The sequence below is a fragment of the Gigantopelta aegis genome, chromosome 12 (assembly GCF_016097555.1).
Source record: "Gigantopelta aegis isolate Gae_Host chromosome 12, Gae_host_genome, whole genome shotgun sequence".
Lineage (NCBI taxonomy): Eukaryota > Metazoa > Mollusca > Gastropoda > Neomphalida > Peltospiridae > Gigantopelta > Gigantopelta aegis.
In genome coordinates this window covers 45,205,589-45,227,248 of record NC_054710.1, presented here as the reverse complement: position 1 = coordinate 45,227,248, position 21,660 = coordinate 45,205,589, and the positions used below count along the sequence as shown (strand labels likewise).

Here is a 21,660-nt window from a genome sequence, read left to right as displayed (position 1 = left end):
TATATATATATATATATATATATATACTGATGGAAAGAAATAAAGGATCACACAGACAACAAAACAAAATAATGACTGCATTAAAAATCAATTGATATTGTCAGAAGTTGACTGGGAACATATAGGCAGCACATTCAACACTACAGACATTCTGTCCCACATTACAACTTGGTATGAAATGCAAACATTATTATGCTAGTAGTGAATTAAATTTGGTCTACAATTCGATGTGTTCCCTTATTTCTTTCCATCAGTATATATATATATATATATATATATATATATATATATCATCAACGTCCCTCACTTGCGTTATATTTCAAATTCCGTTCACGTTGTTTTCTCGTGCACGGTTCGCGCAATCAACATCCAATTTGTTGTCATCGGCATGTCGTTCATTTACGAGTTTTTTCTTCACAGTTCAGGAACATTTTTATAAACAATAAAGTTGAGAAAAGTAAGTATCTAAATACAAAACTTTACAAACCCCTAAAACCATTAATTTTACTAAGTCGTTTTTGTTTATTCCTTAAAATTACCGATATCTGGTCCACATGACTGGTAGAAATTGATTTAAAATGGAGAACGATGAATTAACATTCGGTGCGTGTTACATGACCTCACACGTGCCAGATCAACAAAGCCAAAGAATTTAATTTTTACAATTTTTAAGACCCTGTTGTTAGAATTTGTTTTCAATTATTATATTCGATCTGCAAAAGGTATGCTACATTTGTGCGCCTCTATTGTAGTGAATAGTATTCATAATCCATTCATAACAGTTGTAAATAACTTTGAGTATATAAATTGTGTTAATTTAGAATCAATTCATTAATTTTTTTTATATTTTACAAACTATTTGCAGGTATGAACGTAATGCCTATCAGTATTGACATCAAGTGTGAACGATGTGTGTTGATAAAACGCAGACAGGACCAGAACGCTTGACAAATAGAATTTTTCCTTTACGTTTTTTTAATAAATTAAGTGTTCGGCAACTGTGCATAATTAAGAAACATATATTTTTTCATGTAGTTGCCTTAAAAATGGAAAATGACGAACCGCACATGCGCAGTACGATACATTTTGCAAACGCATGCGCCTGAATGCAGTTAGAAACGTTGCACCCTTTCCTGTTTACCGGAGGGTGTTTCACTTTTATTTATTAGAATGGATTTGTTTTACGTCCACATTGTTGATTTTTTACGCTACCTGATTGCAATTTAATTTGTTTTATGTATTGTGGCTGAAAAATGTAGAATAGTATTTCCGTAAATATCGTATTCATGTTTTTGTCGTTAGGTGAACACAGTTTGGGATGTCGATGGTATATATATATATATACACACATACACACACACACTGAGATTTTGAACATTTATTAAAATTAAGTATGTAATTTTAATTGTTAAAAATGATATGTTAGTCAAAAACATGTTATTAAAATGGCTGCAAACTCAAGATAGGTCCTGTAATCAGGGCCATAGCTAGCATGGGGCCAAGGGGGGTTGTTGCTCCACCCCCCCCCCCCCCCCCCGAAAAAATTTGGAAAGCATTATATTAAATGTTAAATTTAATTAGATTAAAATAGTTTGAAATGCATTTCTGAATATTGACAACTCTACAGCTCAGCTGTTAATGACTATATTGAACTAAAACGACCTTCCTGCACTCAGAAAAAAACAAAAGTCCCCTTGTGCCCAAATTATTGACATCTAAAACATCTAAAAAATTAAATGAAACCCAAATGCCATTACAAAACAAACATCTGCATAAATATGAAATATGGATTTTATATTTTTCAGTAAGATAAAATCAGTGGTGACATCTGTTTGCCAAAGTACAAACTTAGTACACAGCCACAATAAATAAGTCACAAAAACTGGACGTAGTGAATAAAACATGTGACTATGAAACAGAAAACCATGAAATAGGATACTTAATACAGAACTTCACATTTGCACGACAGTCTATGAAGTATTAAATAATTGCTCGTCACATCAATAGAGCCGATCTGATTACCTTTATTGTATGTTTAATCACTGGAACACCTCCACTATGAAGGATTAAATAGATGCTCATCACATCAATAAAGCCGTTCTGATTACCTTTATTGTATGTTTAATCACTGGAACACCTCCACTATGAAGGATTAAATAGTTGCTCATCACATCAAGAGAGCCGTTCTGATTACCTTTATTGTATGTTTAATCACTGGAACACCTCCACTATGAAGGATTAAAAGTTGCTCATCACATCAATAGAGCTTCTGATTACCTTTAAAATCACTGGAACACCTCCACTATGAAGGATTAAATAGTTGCTCATCACATCAAGAGAGCCGTTCTGATTACCTTTATTGTATGTTTAATCACTGGAACACCTCCCTATGAAGGTTGGATTTTATAAAAAATTGTAGAAGCCCTGACTATTATCATCAAAACTATGACCATTAAATAGTTGCTCATACATCAAGAGAGCCGTTCTGATTACCTTTATTGTATGTTTAATCACTGGAACACCTCCACTATGAAGGATTAAATAGTTGCTCATCACATCAATAGAGCCATTCTGATTACCTTTATTGTATGTTTAATCACTGGAACACCTCCACTATGAAGGATTAAATAGTTGCTCATCACATCAGTAGAGCCGTTCTGATTACCTTTATTGTATGTTTAATCACTGGAACACCTCCACTATGACAGATTAAATAGTTGCTCATCACATCAGTAGAGCCGTTCTGATTACCTTTATTGTATGTTTAATCACTGGAACACCTCCACTATGAAGGATTAAATAGATGCTCATCACATCAGTAGAGCCGTTCTGATTACCTTTATTGTATGTTTAATCACTGGAACACCTCCACTATGACGGATTAAATAGTTGCTCATCACATCAAGAGAGCCGTTCTGATTACCTTTATTGTATGTTTAATCACTGGAACACCTCCACTATGAAGGATTAAATAGTTGCTCATCACATCAAGAGAGCCGTTCTGATTACCTTTATTGTATGTTTAATCACTGGAACACCTCCACTATGAAGGATTAAATAGTTGCTCATCACATCAAGAGAGCCGTTCTGATTACCTTTATTGTATGTTTAATCACTGGAACACCTCCACTATGAAGGATTAAATAGTTGCTCATCACATCAAGAGAGCCGTTCTGATTACCTTTATTGTATGTTTAATCACTGGAACACCTCCACTATGAAGGATTAAATAGTTGCTCATCACATCAATAGAGCCATTCTGATTACCTTTATTGTATGTTTAATCACTGGAACACCTCCACTATGAAGGATTAAATAGTTGCTCATCACATCAAGAGAGCCGTTCTGATTACCTTTATTGTATGTTTAATCACTGGAACACCTCCACTATGAAGGATTAAATAGTTGCTCATCACATCAATAGAGCCATTCTGATTACCTTTATTGTATGTTTAATCACTGGAACACCTCCACTATGAAGGATTAAATAGTTGCTCATCACATCAAGAGAGCCGTTCTGATTACCTTTATTGTATGTTTAATCACTGGAACACCTCCACTATGAAGGATTAAATAGTTGCTCATCACATCAATAGAGCCATTCTGATTACCTTTATTGTATGTTTAATCACTGGAACACCTCCACTATGAAGGATTAAATAGTTGCTCATCACATCAGTAGAGCCGTTCTGATTACCTTTATTGTATGTTTAATCACTGGAACACCTCCACTATGAAGGATTAAATAGTTGCTCATCACATCAAGAGAGCTGTTCTGATTACCTTTATTGTATGTTTAATCACTGGAACACCTCCACTATGAAGGATTAAATAGTTGCTCATCACATCAATAGAGCCATTCTGATTACCTTTATTGTATGTTTAATCACTGGAACACCTCCACTATGAAGGATTAAATAGTTGCTCATCACATCAAGAGAGCCGTTCTGATTACCTTTATTGTATGTTTAATCACTGGAACACCTCCACTATGAAGGATTAAATAGTTGCTCATCACATCAATAGAGCCATTCTGATTACCTTTATTGTATGTTTAATCACTGGAACACCTCCACTATGAAGGATTAAATAGTTGCTCATCACATCAAGAGAGCCGTTCTGATTACCTTTATTGTATGTTTAATCACTGGAACACCTCCACTATGAAGGATTAAATAGTTGCTCATCACATCAATAGAGCCATTCTGATTACCTTTATTGTATGTTTAATCACTGGAACACCTCCACTATGAAGGATTAAATAGTTGCTCATCACATCAGTAGAGCCGTTCTGATTACCTTTATTGTATGTTTAATCACTGGAACACCTCCACTATGACAGATTAAATAGTTGCTCATCACATCAGTAGAGCCGTTCTGATTACCTTTATTGTATGTTTAATCACTGGAACACCTCCACTATGAAGGATTAAATAGATGCTCATCACATCAGTAGAGCCGTTCTGATTACCTTTATTGTATGTTTAATCACTGGAACACCTCCACTATGACGGATTAAATAGTTGCTCATCACATCAAGAGAGCCGTTCTGATTACCTTTATTGTATGTTTAATCACTGGAACACCTCCACTATGAAGGATTAAATAGTTGCTCATCACATCAAGAGAGCCGTTCTGATTACCTTTATTGTATGTTTAATCACTGGAACACCTCCACTATGAAGGATTAAATAGTTGCTCATCACATCAAGAGAGCCGTTCTGATTACCTTTATTGTATGTTTAATCACTGGAACACCTCCACTATGAAGGATTAAATAGTTGCTCATCACATCAAGAGAGCCGTTCTGATTACCTTTATTGTATGTTTAATCACTGGAACACCTCCACTATGAAGGATTAAATAGTTGCTCATCACATCAGTAGAGCCGTTCTGATTACCTTTATTGTATGTTTAATCACTGGAACACCTCCACTATGAAGGATTAAATAGTTGCTCATCACATCAGTAGAGCCGTTCTGATTACCTTTATTGTATGTTTAATCACTGGAACACCTCCACTATGACGGATTAAATAGTTGCTCATCACATCAGTAGAGCCGTTCTGATTACCTTTATTGTATGTTTAATCACTGGAACACCTCCACTATGAAGGATTAAATAGCTGCTCATCACATCAGTAGAGCCGTTCTGATTACCTTTATTGTATGTTTAATCACTGGAACACCTCCACTATGAAGGATTAAATAGTTGCTCATCACATCAAGAGAGCCGTTCTGATTACCTTTATTGTATCTTTAATCACTGGAACACCTCCACTATGAAGGATTAAATAGTTGCTCATCACATCAAGAGAGCCGTTCTGATTACCTTTATTGTATGTTTAATCACTGGAACACCTCCACTATGAAGGATTAAATAGTTGCTCATCACATCAAGAGAGCCGTTCTGATTACCTTTATTGTATGTTTAATCACTGGAACACCTCCACTATGAAGGATTAAATAGCTGGTCATCACATCAGTAGAGCCGTTCTGATTACCTTTATTGTATCTTTAATCACTGGAACACCTCCACTATGAAGGATTAAATAGTTGCTCATCACATCAGTAGAGCCGTTCTGATTACCTTTATTGTATGTTTAATCACTGGAACACCTCCACTATGAAGGATTAAATAGTTGGTCATCACATCAGTAGAGCCGTTCTGATTACCTTTATTGTATCTTTAATCACTGGAACACCTCCACTATGAAGGATTAAATAGTTGGTCATCACATCAGTAGAGCCGTTCTGATTACCTTTATTGTATCTTTAATCACTGGAACACCTCCACTATGAAGGATTAAATAGTTGGTCATCACATCAGTAGAGCCGTTCTGATTACCTTTATTGTATCTTTAATCACTGGAACACCTCCACTATGAAGGATTAAATAGTTGCTCATCACATCAGTAGAGCCGTTCTGATTACCTTTATTGTATGTTTAATCACTGGAACACCTCCACTATGACGGATTAAATAGTTGCTCATCACATCAGTAGAGCCGTTCTGATTACCTTTATTGTATGTTTAATCACTGGAACACCTCCACTGTGAATGATTAAATAGTTGCTCATCACATCAGTAGAGCCGTTCTGATTACCTTTATTGTATGTTTAATCACTGGAACACCTCCACTTAAAGGGACAGACCCTAGTTTCAACCCGTGAAAATTAACACTAAATTTAGTTAATCTACAAACCTGTAACACATTTGGATAAAGTTACAGTTGAGTGATACATGAGTCTGTGGCATTTAAAATGGTGAAATACCCTAGAAAACAAACAAAAACTTGACTCTATAACTGTTACTTCTCAGACGCACGTGTGATTTTAAAATATGAGAAATACATTTTGTGATATTAAAAGCACCAGCATGACCAAAAAAAACCTTCAAATGTTCGAAACACATAATTATCTAAACCATAAAATCTAAGTAAAGTATCATTTCAGTGTTTAAAAACTAGGGTATGTCCCTTTAATAGCTAAACAAACTGCAATAAAATAGATATGCTAATTTATGTATTATTTCTTGGTGGAATTATTAGTCTCTTCATTACTTACCGGTCCAGCCGGACAGCACTATAGGATACATCTCTGTCCAACTGTGACACACATAGTTTGAGGGACTTTTTGTTTTCTCAGTCCATCAAAATTTTGAGCTGCAATTGCTTTATAGCTTTATTATATACTGTTACAGATAAAGTTTGACTTTTATGGTAATTTTCACATAGTTATGGCCCTTGAAAATAGAAGATATGAATTTTTTTTATACATGTATTCTCCAAACTGAATTCACCTTCTGTTTGTATGTAGCAATCTGGGGAATATTATTCATTTCAAGTTATTTTCATGCTATATCCAGTTACGGTCATAACACGCTGCCATGGGCACACAGCTCGGCTATCTGGGCTGTCTGTCCATGCAGAACAGTGGATTAGTTGTTAGTGGTTAGTGCACCTACTCATTGAGTCATTCAAACTCGCTCTGGGTAGGAGCCGGTACCGGGCTGTGAACCCAGCTAAGTACCTACCTAATTAAGTGCCTTGTGTTCAATGGCTTAGCCGCAACACCACTGAGGCCACCGACACCATATAAACGTAAATAAAATGTTTTGAGTGCATCGTTAAATAAACCATTTCCTTCCTTCATTTCCACCGTCGATCCCCATCAGTGGGCCCAGTGCACCACGACTGGTACATCAAAAGCTGTGGTATGTGCTATCCTGTCTATGGGATGGTGCATATAAAAGATCCCTTGCTGCTGATCAAAAAGAGTAGCCCATGAAATGGCGACAGTGGGTTTCTTCCCTCAATATCTGTGTGGTCCTTATAACCATATGTCCGACACCATATAACCGTAAATAAAATGTGTTGAGTGTGTCGTCAAATAAAACATTCCTTTCCTTTCGTTTTTGCCACATTCCACCCATTTACTTGAAAAAATAAAATGTTTATTAAATGTTTTAAATCATAAAATTTCAGTAAAGCCAAGGTGATGTATAAAAGCGTGTAAGGTCCATTCAATATACTAATATCTAGACTTGCATCAAATACCCACCAGTGCACCACGACTGGTGTATGAAACAAAGGTTGTGGTATGTGCTGCCCTGTCTGTGGGAATGGTGCATAAAAAAATCCTAATTAACTAACTAATTCAAAAAAATTTCTAGGTAATCCTCTCTAAGATACTATATGTAACCAGTTACCGAATCATTTTGACATCCAAGAGCTGATTATGTAATAAATCAAGTGCTCTAGTGGTACCTGTTTCATTAAACAAAAAGATGAAGTTTTTTTTTTTTTTTTTTTTGCCTTCCATGCCTGCCGGTATTTCAGCTCGCAGGGGTGCAGAAATGGAAAACAGTTTCCTAAATTAGCTGGACAAGAACCAACTAAAATGTACTAGCCTGCCAGTGTTTCTACTAGTCTCCTCAATGCAATCAAATTTTGTTTTTCATATCCATTTACGTACATGCGAAATGTTTAATGATACCACAAAATACTATTTTTTTTATATTTTAAAAAAATGCACATGTGAGTTTTAGTCTATTTTTAATGATATCATGACACTGAATAGGTTTATCACAGACATTTGTTCTCACTTCTTGTTTGCATTATCCATATGAGTTACATGTTAGTAGATTATAATTTGACTTAATGTCCATTTTTACGGATTGACACTAGGGACTGCACCTTTAACACAGGCAGCTGCTAAACATACGTATTTAGGTGGCCACTCCAGCAGGCCTGGATGTGTAAGTAATGTGTCAATGGATGCTTCTCATTTGCTGAAAATAATTAATATTTCAATATTTGCCTGGGCCCACAGTGTATTTGAAAGTGGGAGGTGGGGGGTTGGGGGTCTAACGTCAATGTAATGACTTGGGGAGGAAAATTGGAGGTTCAAAGGGCTCAAACATATTATTGGGCCCGGGGGGGGGGGTTTAGAGATTATAAATTTCAGGTGTTCAAATACTGTATATCTAGCCTTCTGACCATAGTAAGAGGGAATATGTGAAAGGAGCATGGCCCCCACAGCCCTGTTATGGGATGGTGCATATTTGTAGGTAGTACTAAACGAAATAACTTCCGGCTGGGTCAAAGTTCGAGGTGCACCCAACTTTTGATAAAGAAGTTAACGCCACAAGTCCTGTGATTGGTGATAAATATGAGTGTGTTAGTTGCAAAAACAAATAGTTTCATCTGGGCAAAAAAATTTCTGCAATTTTATTTAATCTGTTACCACTGTGTCAAGTAGCCTTGTGCTTGAAACATGTATTAGGTACTTGTAAAAAAAAAGAAAAAAGTACTTATATTTTGTGCAGAACTAGGGTAGTCATAGACGCTACTTGTTAGCTCTGAAATGGGCTTGACCCCCATTTTTTCTGATTCACTTCAAGGGTGAGAGGTGGTAGTATTTATATCTGTGGTGTTTATGTTGATTGATACGCTGCAGGTAGGAGTTTTAGCCACGTTACTATTGTCTATGGGATTTGATTTGGTAATACATGTACACACACTTTTCATGGGTCAACTTATATGATCAATTAATTTTATTTACATATACAGGGCTTGAAATTAGGGGCTCAACTTACAGCCAAGATCAACCTTACGGACAAAAGATATACAGTATGAACTTTTAATAATTTGAAATTTGAATTATTTGAGTGATTACTTGAGTTTCGTGCTGACCCTACGAACCTCTCCCCTTGCACACATGCCTGAAACATGCAAGTTGTAATGTAACACTAAGTACATTTTTAGATTTTTTTTTAACATTTAAATTATTTTTATGCAAAATTGCCCTGACTGAAACCCACAACAAACGTAATTATGTCTGTATTGCGGCCAAAGAAATATCCCCAATCTTTTCTACAACAGATGCCCAGGTGACATAAAACTAAAATGTGATTGACTGAAATTATTATTCAGCATCTTTCTTGTTTGGGGTGCAATCGCAATGTTGTTGTTTTTAATCAGACACATTAATAACAAGTACGCGTTTTGAGTGTGTACCTGTCCCAACGCAGATCAACATGTATGACGAGCTCATTTTCCTAATTTACAGTAACAGAATTGATTGTCTAGACGGACACCTGGTCGTCCTCTAAAGTATTAGATTAACAAGACTATAATGTGACGATTCATACTGTTACACCTGTACAATCGAGTCCAGTGGGGAGCAGGGGTGTCAGATGGTGGGGGGCGAAATTGGAGGGTGGCAGGGTGGAAGATGATTACTAGTCATTGGGCTATTTCTCGCTCCAGCCAGTGCACGACGACTGGTACATCAAAGGCTGTGCTGTGCTGTCCTGTCTGTGGGATGGTGCATATAAAAGATCCCTTGCCAATTTCTTACCAATTTAAAATGTTTTTGCCATAGACTAAATGTTCACCAACGGCAAAAGTGAGCCTGTAGCAATGTTAAACCACTAACATTTGAAACAGATTTAAAAACTACAAATAATTCTTTCAACCGATGGCAGTAATTTGTATGCACTGGTAAATAACTGCCATCGTTAAAGTCCCTGATCTGCAACAGTTCACATCGCACTGACAGCCATTGTCGGTGGTGTCGTCATTACATTTGTGGGGCGAGGTGTAGCCCAGTGGGAAATTTAACGCTCGCTTGATGAGCGGTCGGTCTAGGATCGATCCCCATCTGTGGGCCCATTGGAATATTTCTTGTTCCATTCAGTGCACCAGTTCTGGTTTATCAAAGCTAGGCCGCGTTATGTGTTATCCTGTCTGGGAAGGTGCATATAAAAGTTCCTTGCTACTAATGGGAAGAATGTAGCAAGTTTTCTCTCAATGACTGTGTCAAAATTACCATATTGTGTTTGAGGGGCGGGATGTAGCTCAGTGGTAAAGCATTTGTTTGATGCGTGGTAGGTCTGGGATCGATCCCCGTCGGTGGGCCCATTGGGATATTTCTCGCTCTAGCCAGTGCACCACGACTGGTATACCAATGACCGTGGTATGTGTTATCCTGTCTGTGGGATGGTGCATATAAAAGATCCCTTGCTGCTAATAAAAAAGAATAGCCCATGAGGTGCCGGCAGTGGGGTTGCTCTCTCAATATTTGTGTGTTCCTTAACCGTATGTACGACACCATATAACCGTAAATAAAATGTGTTTTCATTTTGTCGTTAAATAAAAGATTTCCTTCCTTCCTTCTCCCAATGACTGTCAAAATGACCATATTATGTTTGACATCTAATAGCCGATGATTAATAAATCGGTGTGCTCTAGTGGTGTTGTTAAACAAAACAAACTTTTTCATTAAATTTGATCACTGCTACCATCTCTCTTTTGCTGGGCCAATATGTTAATCACAAATAACTGTAGCCCATGTCTTAAACATAAGGGGGGGGTGGGGGGGGGGGGGGGATTTAGCTCAGTATGTTGAGCACTCGCATTAGGTGCTTCAGGGCTTCTAAAAATTTTATAAGTGATTTTTTTTAATTTACTAGCCACAATTAAAATTCAGTAGCCCTGCTTTACCTTAAGTTAAAACAATTTTACTAATAGTAATAATGTCACCTAAAGAGAGAGACAGAGCTTAAAAACACTAAGATTAGGGGATGGGGGTGGGGTCAGGATATTTATATATAATTTTACAAAATATATACTTAAATACATCATTTGACAACTTTTTTTTCACTAGCCATCAGGCATAGCAATATTAGATATTTACTAGCCCAACATTAAATATCACTAGCCATGGGAGTGGGGCTACCATAATCTAGAAGCACTGTGTTTGCATCGCAGGATTGAACCACTTCAAATGAATCCGTTCAACTGATTGGTTTTTTTCTCATTCCAACCATTGCACCACAACTGTTCAAAGGCTGTGGTATGTGCTTTCCTTTCTGTGGGAAAGTGCATATAAAAGATCCCTTGCTGCATTAAGAAAATGTAGTGGGTTTCGTCTGTTGACTACAATTCAGAATTACCAAATGTTTGACATCCAGTAGCCAGTGGTAAATATATAAATGTGTTTCTAGTGGTGTCGTTAAACAAAGCAAACGTTACTTTCAAACTTAAGGGAGGCACTTGCCATAGCTCTGTACTGGCCTTGATTGGTGTAGATGTCACTGGTGCAGCTTGATTGGTTGTCATTTAAAGTTATTCCACTGAGGTCCAGTGATCCATCCAGAAAGGTAATATTCACCGGCCTTGGTGGCGTAGATGTTAAGCCATAGGACATAAGGATGATAGGTTCTGGGTTCGCAGCCCGGTACTGGCTCCCACTCGGAGTGAGTTTTAACAACTCAATGGGTAGGCGCAAGACCACCACACCGACTCTCACTAACCGCTGATATGTAACCACTAACCCATTGTCCTAGGCACACAGCCCAGATAGCTGAGGTGTGTGCCCAGGACTGCATGCTTGAACCTTAATTGGATAAGATCATCAAAATAAGTTGAAATGAATGAATGTAGCTTTGTGATATGAATTGCTATAGATCAAGGGCTTTACTGGTGGCAGTGGGGTTTTTTTTGTATTTGCTGCTGTATAGAAATTATTTCCATTTCTAGAAGGGATGAGTTTTGGTTTTTAATTGAGTTTATATTTTCAAAGGTTACTGTAGGTGAGTATGTTTCTTACAGCAAAAACCTTTCAAAATTGTTGTAGCAAATTTTTATGATCAGTCCCCATCGCCCATTGGCTGTTTCTTGTTTCAGCCAGTCCACGACGTCCATTTCAAAGGCTGTGGTATGTGCTATCCTGTCTGTGGAATGGTGAACATACGTAATCCCTTACTACTAATAAAAACTATAACAGGTTTCCTCTTGAGACCAAATGTTTGAATGTTTTAATCATTGTGCTCTAGTGATGTCGTTAAACAAAACAAGCTTTTGGTACTTTAACATATTTTGATATGCCATTAAATTATGCTTTCATTTTTACTTACATGTACAACACATTTATGCTGTTTAATTTGTCGTTTTAGGTGACTACCAGTTTGGTGTGACATACAGCGTCGTCATCGTGACATCAGATTGAGGAAGAAAGATATTTATATAGTCATCAGTTCAAGGTCGAATAGATGCATCCAGGACAAAATCCAGTATATTCCAGTTTATAATTTCTTAATGCAGCTTACAACATGATGGTGTATCTTACTTCAGATGAGTGACCAACAACTTGTTTTGAAGCACATTCATCAAATAAATGATCGCCTATAAACGTCACAGTAAATGCATCCAATAATTGACCGCCTATAAATATCACAGTAAATGCATCCAATAATTGATCATCAACATGTGCATATGCTTCAAGAGATTCCAGTAAACATGCAGCTCTGTGTTTGATAGTAGATGCACTGTTTAAGTCATCAACCGTGACCTCATTTCAGATCAGCAGTTGTGTGCAGTAGCATATTTCACAGTACTTGCAGTTAAGATGGATGCTGTTGAAGCTGATGTGTATTCTGGTGTGGAGAAAACCGATTCATTTGTAGGAAACACCAGCACCGACTCCGAAGAAGATAGTTTTTATACTGAGAAAATGAAATCTTCAAGTGTAGAAACTACAGAGATGGCTGTGGTGAAAGATAAGCTTTGTTCTGATAAGAAATCATCAAATTTACTCATAAATAACAGCAACATGGATGTCATAGAGCAAGTCCAATCTTCTTTCATTGACAATGGCAAAATCAGCAGTGATGAGAAAATAATGTCTTCAACACAAGAGAAATCCAAGATGGATGCAGTGGTAGACACTGTTTTTACCAACTCTCCATTGTTAAAAAATACAGATGCTGTAAAATATGGGTTCTGTTCTGGAGGTGAAATGACCTCTTCATTTACAGAACATACGAATGATGCTGTGAAAGACGGGGTCTGTGGTGATGATAAAATCACTACAACATATGTGGAAAATATCACAGATGTTGCAAGAGGTGGGCTCTGTGCTGACGATAAAATTACCACTTCATGTATGGAAACTACCACAATGGATATGATTAAAAAACATTCAAGTTCCAAGAGAATCCAATCTTCATTTCCAGAGAGCAACACGTTGGACTCGGAGCAAAATAGTCATTATACTAAGAAAATCCAATCTTCATTTGTAGAGGATACCCTAAAGGATGATAAAATTACTTCTTTGGATCCAGAAAGTAATAAAATGGATATAGAAGAAAGTGTGGTGGTGGAGAAAAGCTATTCTGATGAAAACATTCAATCTTCATTTGTAAAAAATATCCAAAAACATGTGAACATTGAGTCTTGTACGGATGGTAAAATGGCAGCATCATTCCCAGAAAGTACTGAAGTGGGTGCAGAGGAAGATGTGAAAGTGCAGAAAATGGTTTCCTCTAAAAAAATCCAATCTTCGTTTGTAAAAAATACCCCAAAAGATGTGAAAGTAGGAATCTGTATGGATGGTAGAATGGCAGCTTTATTTCCAGAATGTCCTGAAGTGGATGTGAGTGTGGACAAAATGTATTGTTCTGAAAACATGAATTCTCCAGTTTCAGAGAACAAGAAAATGAATGCAGCTGTTCATGAGATTTGTACTGATGAGAACATTCCCAGTTTGTCTGTAGATAAAACTGAAATGGATTCTACGGAAAAAGATTTAACTTGTAACAAAATCAAAGCTACTTCAGGAGATAATATCAAAATCGACGAAGGAAAACGTGTGTTTTGTACTGACACGAAAACGTCATTTTTATTCAAAGACAAAAGCAAACTTTCTGCAGGAAAGAAGTTTTGTTCTGAGAAAATAAGAGCTGCATTTCTAAACAAAACAAAGTTGGAATCTGTAGATTCTGCTGATCAAATCAAAGATTTATTTGCAAACAAAAAACAGATTGATTCACAAAAGGGTATGTTTTCTATTAACAAAGCAAAATCTTCATCCATAAAGATCAAAATGAATGCAAATAATAATTGTGCTGAAGACAATATTACTGTACCACATCGAGAACATGCCAAATGTAATACAGAGGAGGATATGATTTGTGCTGATGGAAAAGCCAGTTCTTCCTCTGATGAAAACGACGAAATTAATAGAGAGGAGGATGTGGCATGTAGTGATGACAAAGCAGACTCAACACTTGATGAAATGGATACAGAGGAAGATACCTCTTGCACTGAGAAGAATGTCCACATTCCAAAGGTTACTTCAGTGGAAGCTGCTATCAGTACTGAGGAGAAGATAAACATCCCCGAGGCTCTGTTGAAATCCGATTCTGGAGCGAAATCTATCACGTGCGAACTCTGCTTCAAGAATTTCACCCGGAAGACCACACTGAAGCAACATATGCTAATTCATGCTGGTGAGAAACCGTACGCCTGTGGGGTCTGCACAAGCTGTTTCGCCGACAGCAGCAGCTTGAGGCGACACATGTTGGTTCATACTGGAGAGAAACCATACGAATGCACAGAGTGCTTGAAGTGTTTCCGCCATGCTGGTGTCTTGGCAAAGCACAAGCTTGTTCACACGGGAGAAAGGCCCTTCGAATGTCAGGTTTGCTCCAAGTCCTTTGCGTACTCCCATCACTACAAAACACATATGCTGATTCACACGGGGGAAAAACCTTACCACTGCGACGTCTGCGAGAGATCCTTTGCACAGCATGGAGCTCTGAAGAGACACGTTTTGCTACACACTGGGGAGAAACCCTTTCAGTGCGACATCTGCTTCGAGCGCTTTGCCAGGAAGGAAAGTCTACAGAGGCATGCCCTGAACCACACGTACGTCAAGCCTTTTATATGTCATCTGTGCTCCAAGTGTTTCGTGCACCACGGCGCCCTTGTCAGACACCTGTTGCTGCATGCAGGTCAGAAGACCTTCAACTGTGGAGTCTGTGCTGAAGCCTTCTCCAGGAAGGAGACTTTAGAGAAACATATGGCAAGCCATGCTGAGAAAGAACAACTCTCTGCCGAAGAGGACTCCAGGAAAGAAAGACTAGAGAAGCACATGGCGAGCAACCCCGACAAAGATCAATTCTCTGCTGAGGTGTTCTCCCTGAAGGATACTTTAGACAAGTACATGGCGAACCAGGGCGAGAAAGAACAACTCTCTGCCGAAATTTTCTCCAGGAAGGAAACTCTGCCGAAGCCATTGCTGACATGTTCTCCAGGAAGGAAACTCTGGACAAGTACATGGCAAGCCAAGGCGAGAAAGAACAGCTTAATGCTGACATGTTCTCCGGGAAGGAAATTCTGGACAAGTACATGGCTAATGCCATGTTCTCCGGGAAGGAAATTCTGGACAAGTACATGGCAAGCCAAGGCGAGAAAGAACAACTCGATGCTTTCTCCAGGAAGGAAACTCTAGAGAAGTACATGGCGAACCATGGCGAGAAAGAACAACTGTCTGCTGACGTGTTCTCGAGGAAGGAAACTCTAGAGAAGTACACGGCAAGCCATGGCGAGAACAAACAGAAGCCGCCTCTGCAGTGCCAGGTGTGTTTGATGTGTTTTATGGAGACAGATGACTTGCACGAACACGTTTTGACACATTGCGACAACACAGATACATCTGAATGAGTGATGTGTTACTGTGGATACCTTTGTACATTATTTTGTAGTTCTTTTTGTCAGTGCATCTTTAATTTCGTTTGACAGGCTGTTAACAGCAAACGGTGACATCACTATTCGAAAATGTTCATAGCACCATAGCAATGTAACCAAGTTGGTTCAGGAGCTGATTTACTTTATTCCGTTTTTCGTTTTATACACAATAATAAAAGTTAAGGACAATTTTGAAATTCCAGTCAGAGGACTATTTTGAATTGCCAGTCACACATTAAAACAAAAAAATATAAAATGTTATGTAAAATGCAATGTTATATTATATATATATATATATATATATAAATGTAATATTACCACAAAAGAAAATTTACAAAAAAAATGAAACTAGTGGACAGGTCAACTGTATATTTTATTAGCAACAATGTGTACTATGTTATTTTAGACTCTTTTGGTTATATCCATATCCAATTAAGGTTCAATCACGGGATTGTCTGTCCAGGCGGGGGTTGGGGGGGGGGGGGGGGGGGATGATCTGGCCTGGTTCTGGAGAAAATCCTCAAATTTGGGCAAAAACGATAGATATATTCTGGCAAATTTATCTAGCATGAAACGATTTCACAATATATTTCTATTATTCTAGCCACAACATTAGTTGTACTCAATGTAAAAATGTGTAGTGATTCGTAAGCAACTCCATATAATTGTTTGGCAGTAATGCTAATATATAAAGAAATGTTGTTATCCAGATTCGAACATTTTCATTTAATTTGGTCAAAAGTCAGCCTGCTCCTCCCCCCCCCCCCCCCACCGCACCCCACCCCACTCTCTCCCTGCTACTAAAATGGGAGTCGGTAGGCTATGACATTAGCGACTTATTCACATCTAAAATTAACACGTCATGACCACGTTTCGTAAGCCCCAACATTTCTCAACTGCTACATGTAGTTCGTGTGGGTCTTTCATCATAGTATTAAGATGTGTACATTTTGTTTTTAAATCAAGCACGATTTTCTTAAATTCAGATGGGAAAAGTGTAAAATTAGCCCTAAGATTTTATAAGCATGGTACCAGTTCTGATCCCAACAACTTTAAGGTATTAGAGTGGGTTTTTTTTTATATATATATATTTTAATATCAAGATACATGTGACATAATTCAGACCTATACACTACAGTTGCCACATTCATTGACACTGTTTCATAGTTGTCCTTAGCTTTGTTGTTGATATATTTAGGAAACTAGACAATAAATGTGCAAAAGATCTTGAAACTTCCTTTTTCTTTGTTTATTGTCTTATTCCAGATACTGAATACATCCAACTAAAAAATGGATCTCAGAATGACGAATTAAACTGTATGCTGATTACTACATATATGGCTATAGTTTCGCAGTGTAAAATAGTTTCAGCCATCACCGATTATTGTTTGTTTCTTTCTTTTATTTTTAAGCCTGGGGCGTGATGTAGCTTAGTGGTACAGCGCTCGCCTGATGCGCGATCAATCTACGATCGAGCCCCGTCGGTGGGCCCATTGGATTATTTCTCGTTCCAACAAGTGCACCACTATTAGTATATCAAAGGCCGTGGTATGTGCTATCCTGTCCTATCCTATAAAAATCCCTTGTTGCTAATGTAGCGGGTTTCACCTCTAAGACTATATGTCAAAATTACGTGGAAATTTCATGTAAATGTTTGGAACTAGTGATTATTGCAATTATGGTACGTAATTTTAAAAATATATATTTGGTTCCATTTAAAAAATATATATATATATTATATATATATTTTTTGTAATCACACTAAGGTCATTATGATCATGTTAAACTTCAGTATCCAAACTTAACTTACAGCATCAATCTGAGAGAAACGTATTTCAGAAGAAAAACAAACATTGTTAGACGTCTGAAGTCTGTGTTAACAAGTATTTGTCATTTAGAAAATAGTATTCTTGAGAACATTCAGTGCAGTGAACTTCAAATTAATATTATTTACAATTTTTCAAAAAAATTTTTTTTTTAAATCTGCATTTTTGTGAACATTGTCCTATAGGTTTACATCCAAAGAAGCACTTCTTTACTACTTGAAAGACAGCATATATTTATTTAATATGCAACTACTGATATCACCTGGAGCTTAATCATTATTAACAAGTTTTATATCAGTAATAACATATTTATTAAAAGTGATGCAATTAAAGGCAAGGGAACGAGACATTATTGCTATTCACCGGCCTCGGTGGCGTCGTGGCAGGCCATCGGTCTACAGGCTGGTAGGTACTGGGTTCGGATCCCAGTCGAGGCATGGGATTTTTAATCGAGATACCGACTCCAAACCCTGAGTGAGTGCAGGTGTAAACCGCTTGCACCGACCAGTGATCCATAACTGGTTCAACAAAGGTTTGTGCTATCCTGCCTGTGGGAAGCGCACATAAAATATCCCTTGCTGCCTGTCGTAAAAAGAGTAGCCTATGTGGTGACAGCGGGTTTCCTCTAAAAACAGTGTCAGAATGACCATATGTTTGACGTCCAATAGCCGATGATAAGATAAAAAAAACAATGTGCTCTAGCGGCGTCGTTAAATAAAACACTTTACTTTACATTATTGCTATTCAATTTACATAAATTACACTATAACGTGTGTGTGTGTGTGTGTGTGTGTGTGTGTGTGTGTGTGTGTGTGTGTGTGTGTGTGTCTGTGTGTGTGTGTGTGTGTGTGTGTGTGTGTGTCTGTGTCTGTGTCTGTGCGTGTGCGTGTGCGTGTCTGTGTCTGTGTGTGTGTGTGTGTGTGTGTCTGTGTCTGTGTCTGTGTGTGTGTGTGTGTGTGTGTGTGTGTGTGTGGTTGTGTGTGTGGTTGTGGTTGTGTGTGTGTGTGTGTCTGTGTGTGTGTGTGTGTGTGTGTGTGTGTGTGTGTGGTTGTGTGTGTGTGGTTGTGTGTGTGTGTGTGTGTGTGTGTGTGTCTGTGTGTGTGTGTGTGTGTCTGTGTGTGTGTGTGTGTGTGTGTGTGTGTCTGTGTGTGTGTGTGTGTGTCTGTGTGTGTGTGTGTGTCTGTGTGTGTGTGTGTGTCTGTGTGTGTGTGTGTGTGTGTGTGTGTGTGTCTGTGTGTGTGTGTGTGTGTGTCTGTGTGTGTGTGTGTGTCTGTGTGTGTGTGTGTGTCTGTGTGTGTGTGTGTGTCTGTGTGTGTGTGTGTGTGTGTGTGTGTGTCTGTGTGTGTGTGTGTGTGTGTGTGTGTGTGTGTCTGTGTGTGTGTGTGTGTCTGTGTGTGTGTGTGTGTGTGTGTGTGTGTGTGTGTGTGTGTGTGTGTGTGTGTGTGTGTGTGTGTGTGTGTGTGTGTGTGTGTATGTGTAGGAATGAAAACGAACAATGAATGAATGAATGTTTAACGACACCCCAGCACGAAAAATACATCGGCTATTGGGTGTCAAACTATGGTAATGCAAATAAATAAAGTGATGATCAACATCAATATAAAAATTCAAGGTTTAAACAAAAACAGTGTAAAGAACTGTGCAAAAATACAAATACAAATATCATAGAATTTTACGGACACCGAATTTTACACTAAACTTCAATTTGTGCTGTATTGGCCATTCTCAAAGAGAATGTTACACCCCTGCACCACGGTGAGGTTACAGCACACGCAGGGGAAAAACGAACAAACAAATAACAATAGTTAATGAAGCAAAATATGGTGTAGTGTATTTTGTATTGGATTCCTTGGTCATTCATAGTCATAATATGCCAAAGGTATTACGTGTCGTGGCCATCTTAGATTTTTCCCATTTGTGGGCGGCAGGGGAAATATTCAGCTTGGCACTATATCGGAAATAATTTAGAACATGTTAAATATTATATATGCCAATGTTGGTGCTTTTACCACAGAAGCGACACTTGTTTCACATATTTGCCCCACTAAATGTGTGCATATATATACAGTCAAACCTATCGTAAGCGGTCACACAAGGGAGTAGATAAAAGTGGCCGCTGATTACAGGTTGCCACATATAGTGTTTTTAAAACCTTTATTTCATGTTTTACCGTTTATACTGCTAATTAACGAGTATGTGTGCTTCACAGTGTCACCGCCATCAGAAAAAAATGCACCTGGAATGTATTAATTTAAGTGTTCTCAACAAGCTTGTTTTCTTTTTCTACTTCATGTGGTGTGTTGTAATAGTAAGTGAATCTACAAATGTCAAGCGTAGTCTGCCCAGAGGCAATTGGATGCATTCCAGTGTCAAACTTTCTTAATTGATACACAGTAGAAATGTCGAGACTGACAGGGTACTAGTATTCCTGAATGTGTGAAGATCGGTTATTTGCTGCACCTTGTCACTGTTGTTAAAATATCCCTTTTATATAACAGTAAACGTTTACTGTGGCCGCTTAATACAGGTATTTTAGAAATGTGGGAGCCGATTTAGTTCGCCATTTATTACAGGCGCATTTACATTATAGATCGTTTGGGAGGGAAAAAAGTGGCCGCTTAAGGCAGGTGACTTTTAGAACAGCTGGCCGCTAGGACAGATTTCACTATCTATCCTATCTATCTATCTACTAGGCGCATATTATATATATAAATATACATTTACATATACATAACAAATACATATACATATACATATACTTAAGGCACATACACATACACATACATTACAGCATACACGCTACACATACACATACACACATACACATATACACACACACACACACACACACACACACACATATATATATATATATATATATATATATATACATACATACATACATACATGTATCAGGGCCGTGGCTAGGATTTTTTGTTGGGGGGGGGGGGGGGGGCAACTGAGTAGTTAATAGTCTACAACTCCTTAAACAGTTAAGAAGAGAAGTTTCTATAATGCTTTCCGGATTTTTTCGGAGAGGGGGGGGGGGGGGGGGGGCAACTTAAATGCATAGGGTAGCTAAACGCTTACGGTAATCTTAGGGCTAAGATCGCTTCGTGGAACGGGGCTGAGAAGTTCAGTAAATGACAAACGTCTGACATACAGCCTGTATGATTGGAGACTACTTAACGAACCAGTCCTTGTCCTGGGGAGCATGGACCAGGTACTGAACAATGTTGCGTTCCAGTCGCATCTTTAACGTGGTTAGGAAGTCGTATCCATTAATGGCTAACTCGATAACGAAACGCTGACGACATGAAGTAAGATGGCTGCAATTACAAAAAAAAACACACAAAAAAACGAGAGAATAGTTCCGTTGTGTTAAGCAGCCGCCAAAGGAATATCAAAAAGTGATCTTTTAACACAGGTGGTCGTTTAATACAGGTCAGTTTGTACTATATTAGACGATTTGGAGAAAAAACAACAACATGTATAGCCTTTTAAACGGTTCACTGTTCAGGGGCGTGGGAAGGAATTTGACATTGAGGCGGCGGAGAGGGTGAGTGGGTGTGGGAATGGTGTCTCCCCTCTTGCAGATGGTGCTGCAGGGATGTTCTTTCTTAAAACATTTTCAAAGATGTCTACATTTGGGCGATATTGACAGAATATTAAACAGAAAGAACACTAAAATATGTACAAGTATGTACTGTTGAAAAAAAAAAGTCGACATATTGGGACGGCCTCTGCAGCTATACTGCCATTCCACCTCCGACGCCGCTGTGTTTAATACATGTGACAG

General features: G+C 38.1%; 1 protein-coding gene across 1 annotated transcript in view; it reads left to right on the top strand.

Moving 5' to 3' along the window:
- The window catches only part of LOC121386501 (zinc finger protein 37-like), a 39,900-nt gene extending 22,639 nt beyond the window's left edge, over positions 1–17,261 (top strand). Inside the window, exons 2-4 of the mRNA XM_041517417.1 lie at positions 12,462–15,561; positions 15,603–15,696; positions 15,742–17,261. Of these exons, the coding sequence (XP_041373351.1) occupies positions 12,914–15,561; positions 15,603–15,696; positions 15,742–16,011 (3,012 nt within the window). The 5' untranslated portion in view covers positions 12,462–12,913 and the 3' untranslated portion in view covers positions 16,012–17,261. The remainder of the gene's footprint in view (positions 1–12,461; positions 15,562–15,602; positions 15,697–15,741) is intronic.
- Positions 17,262–21,660: the final 4,399 nt, after the last annotated feature.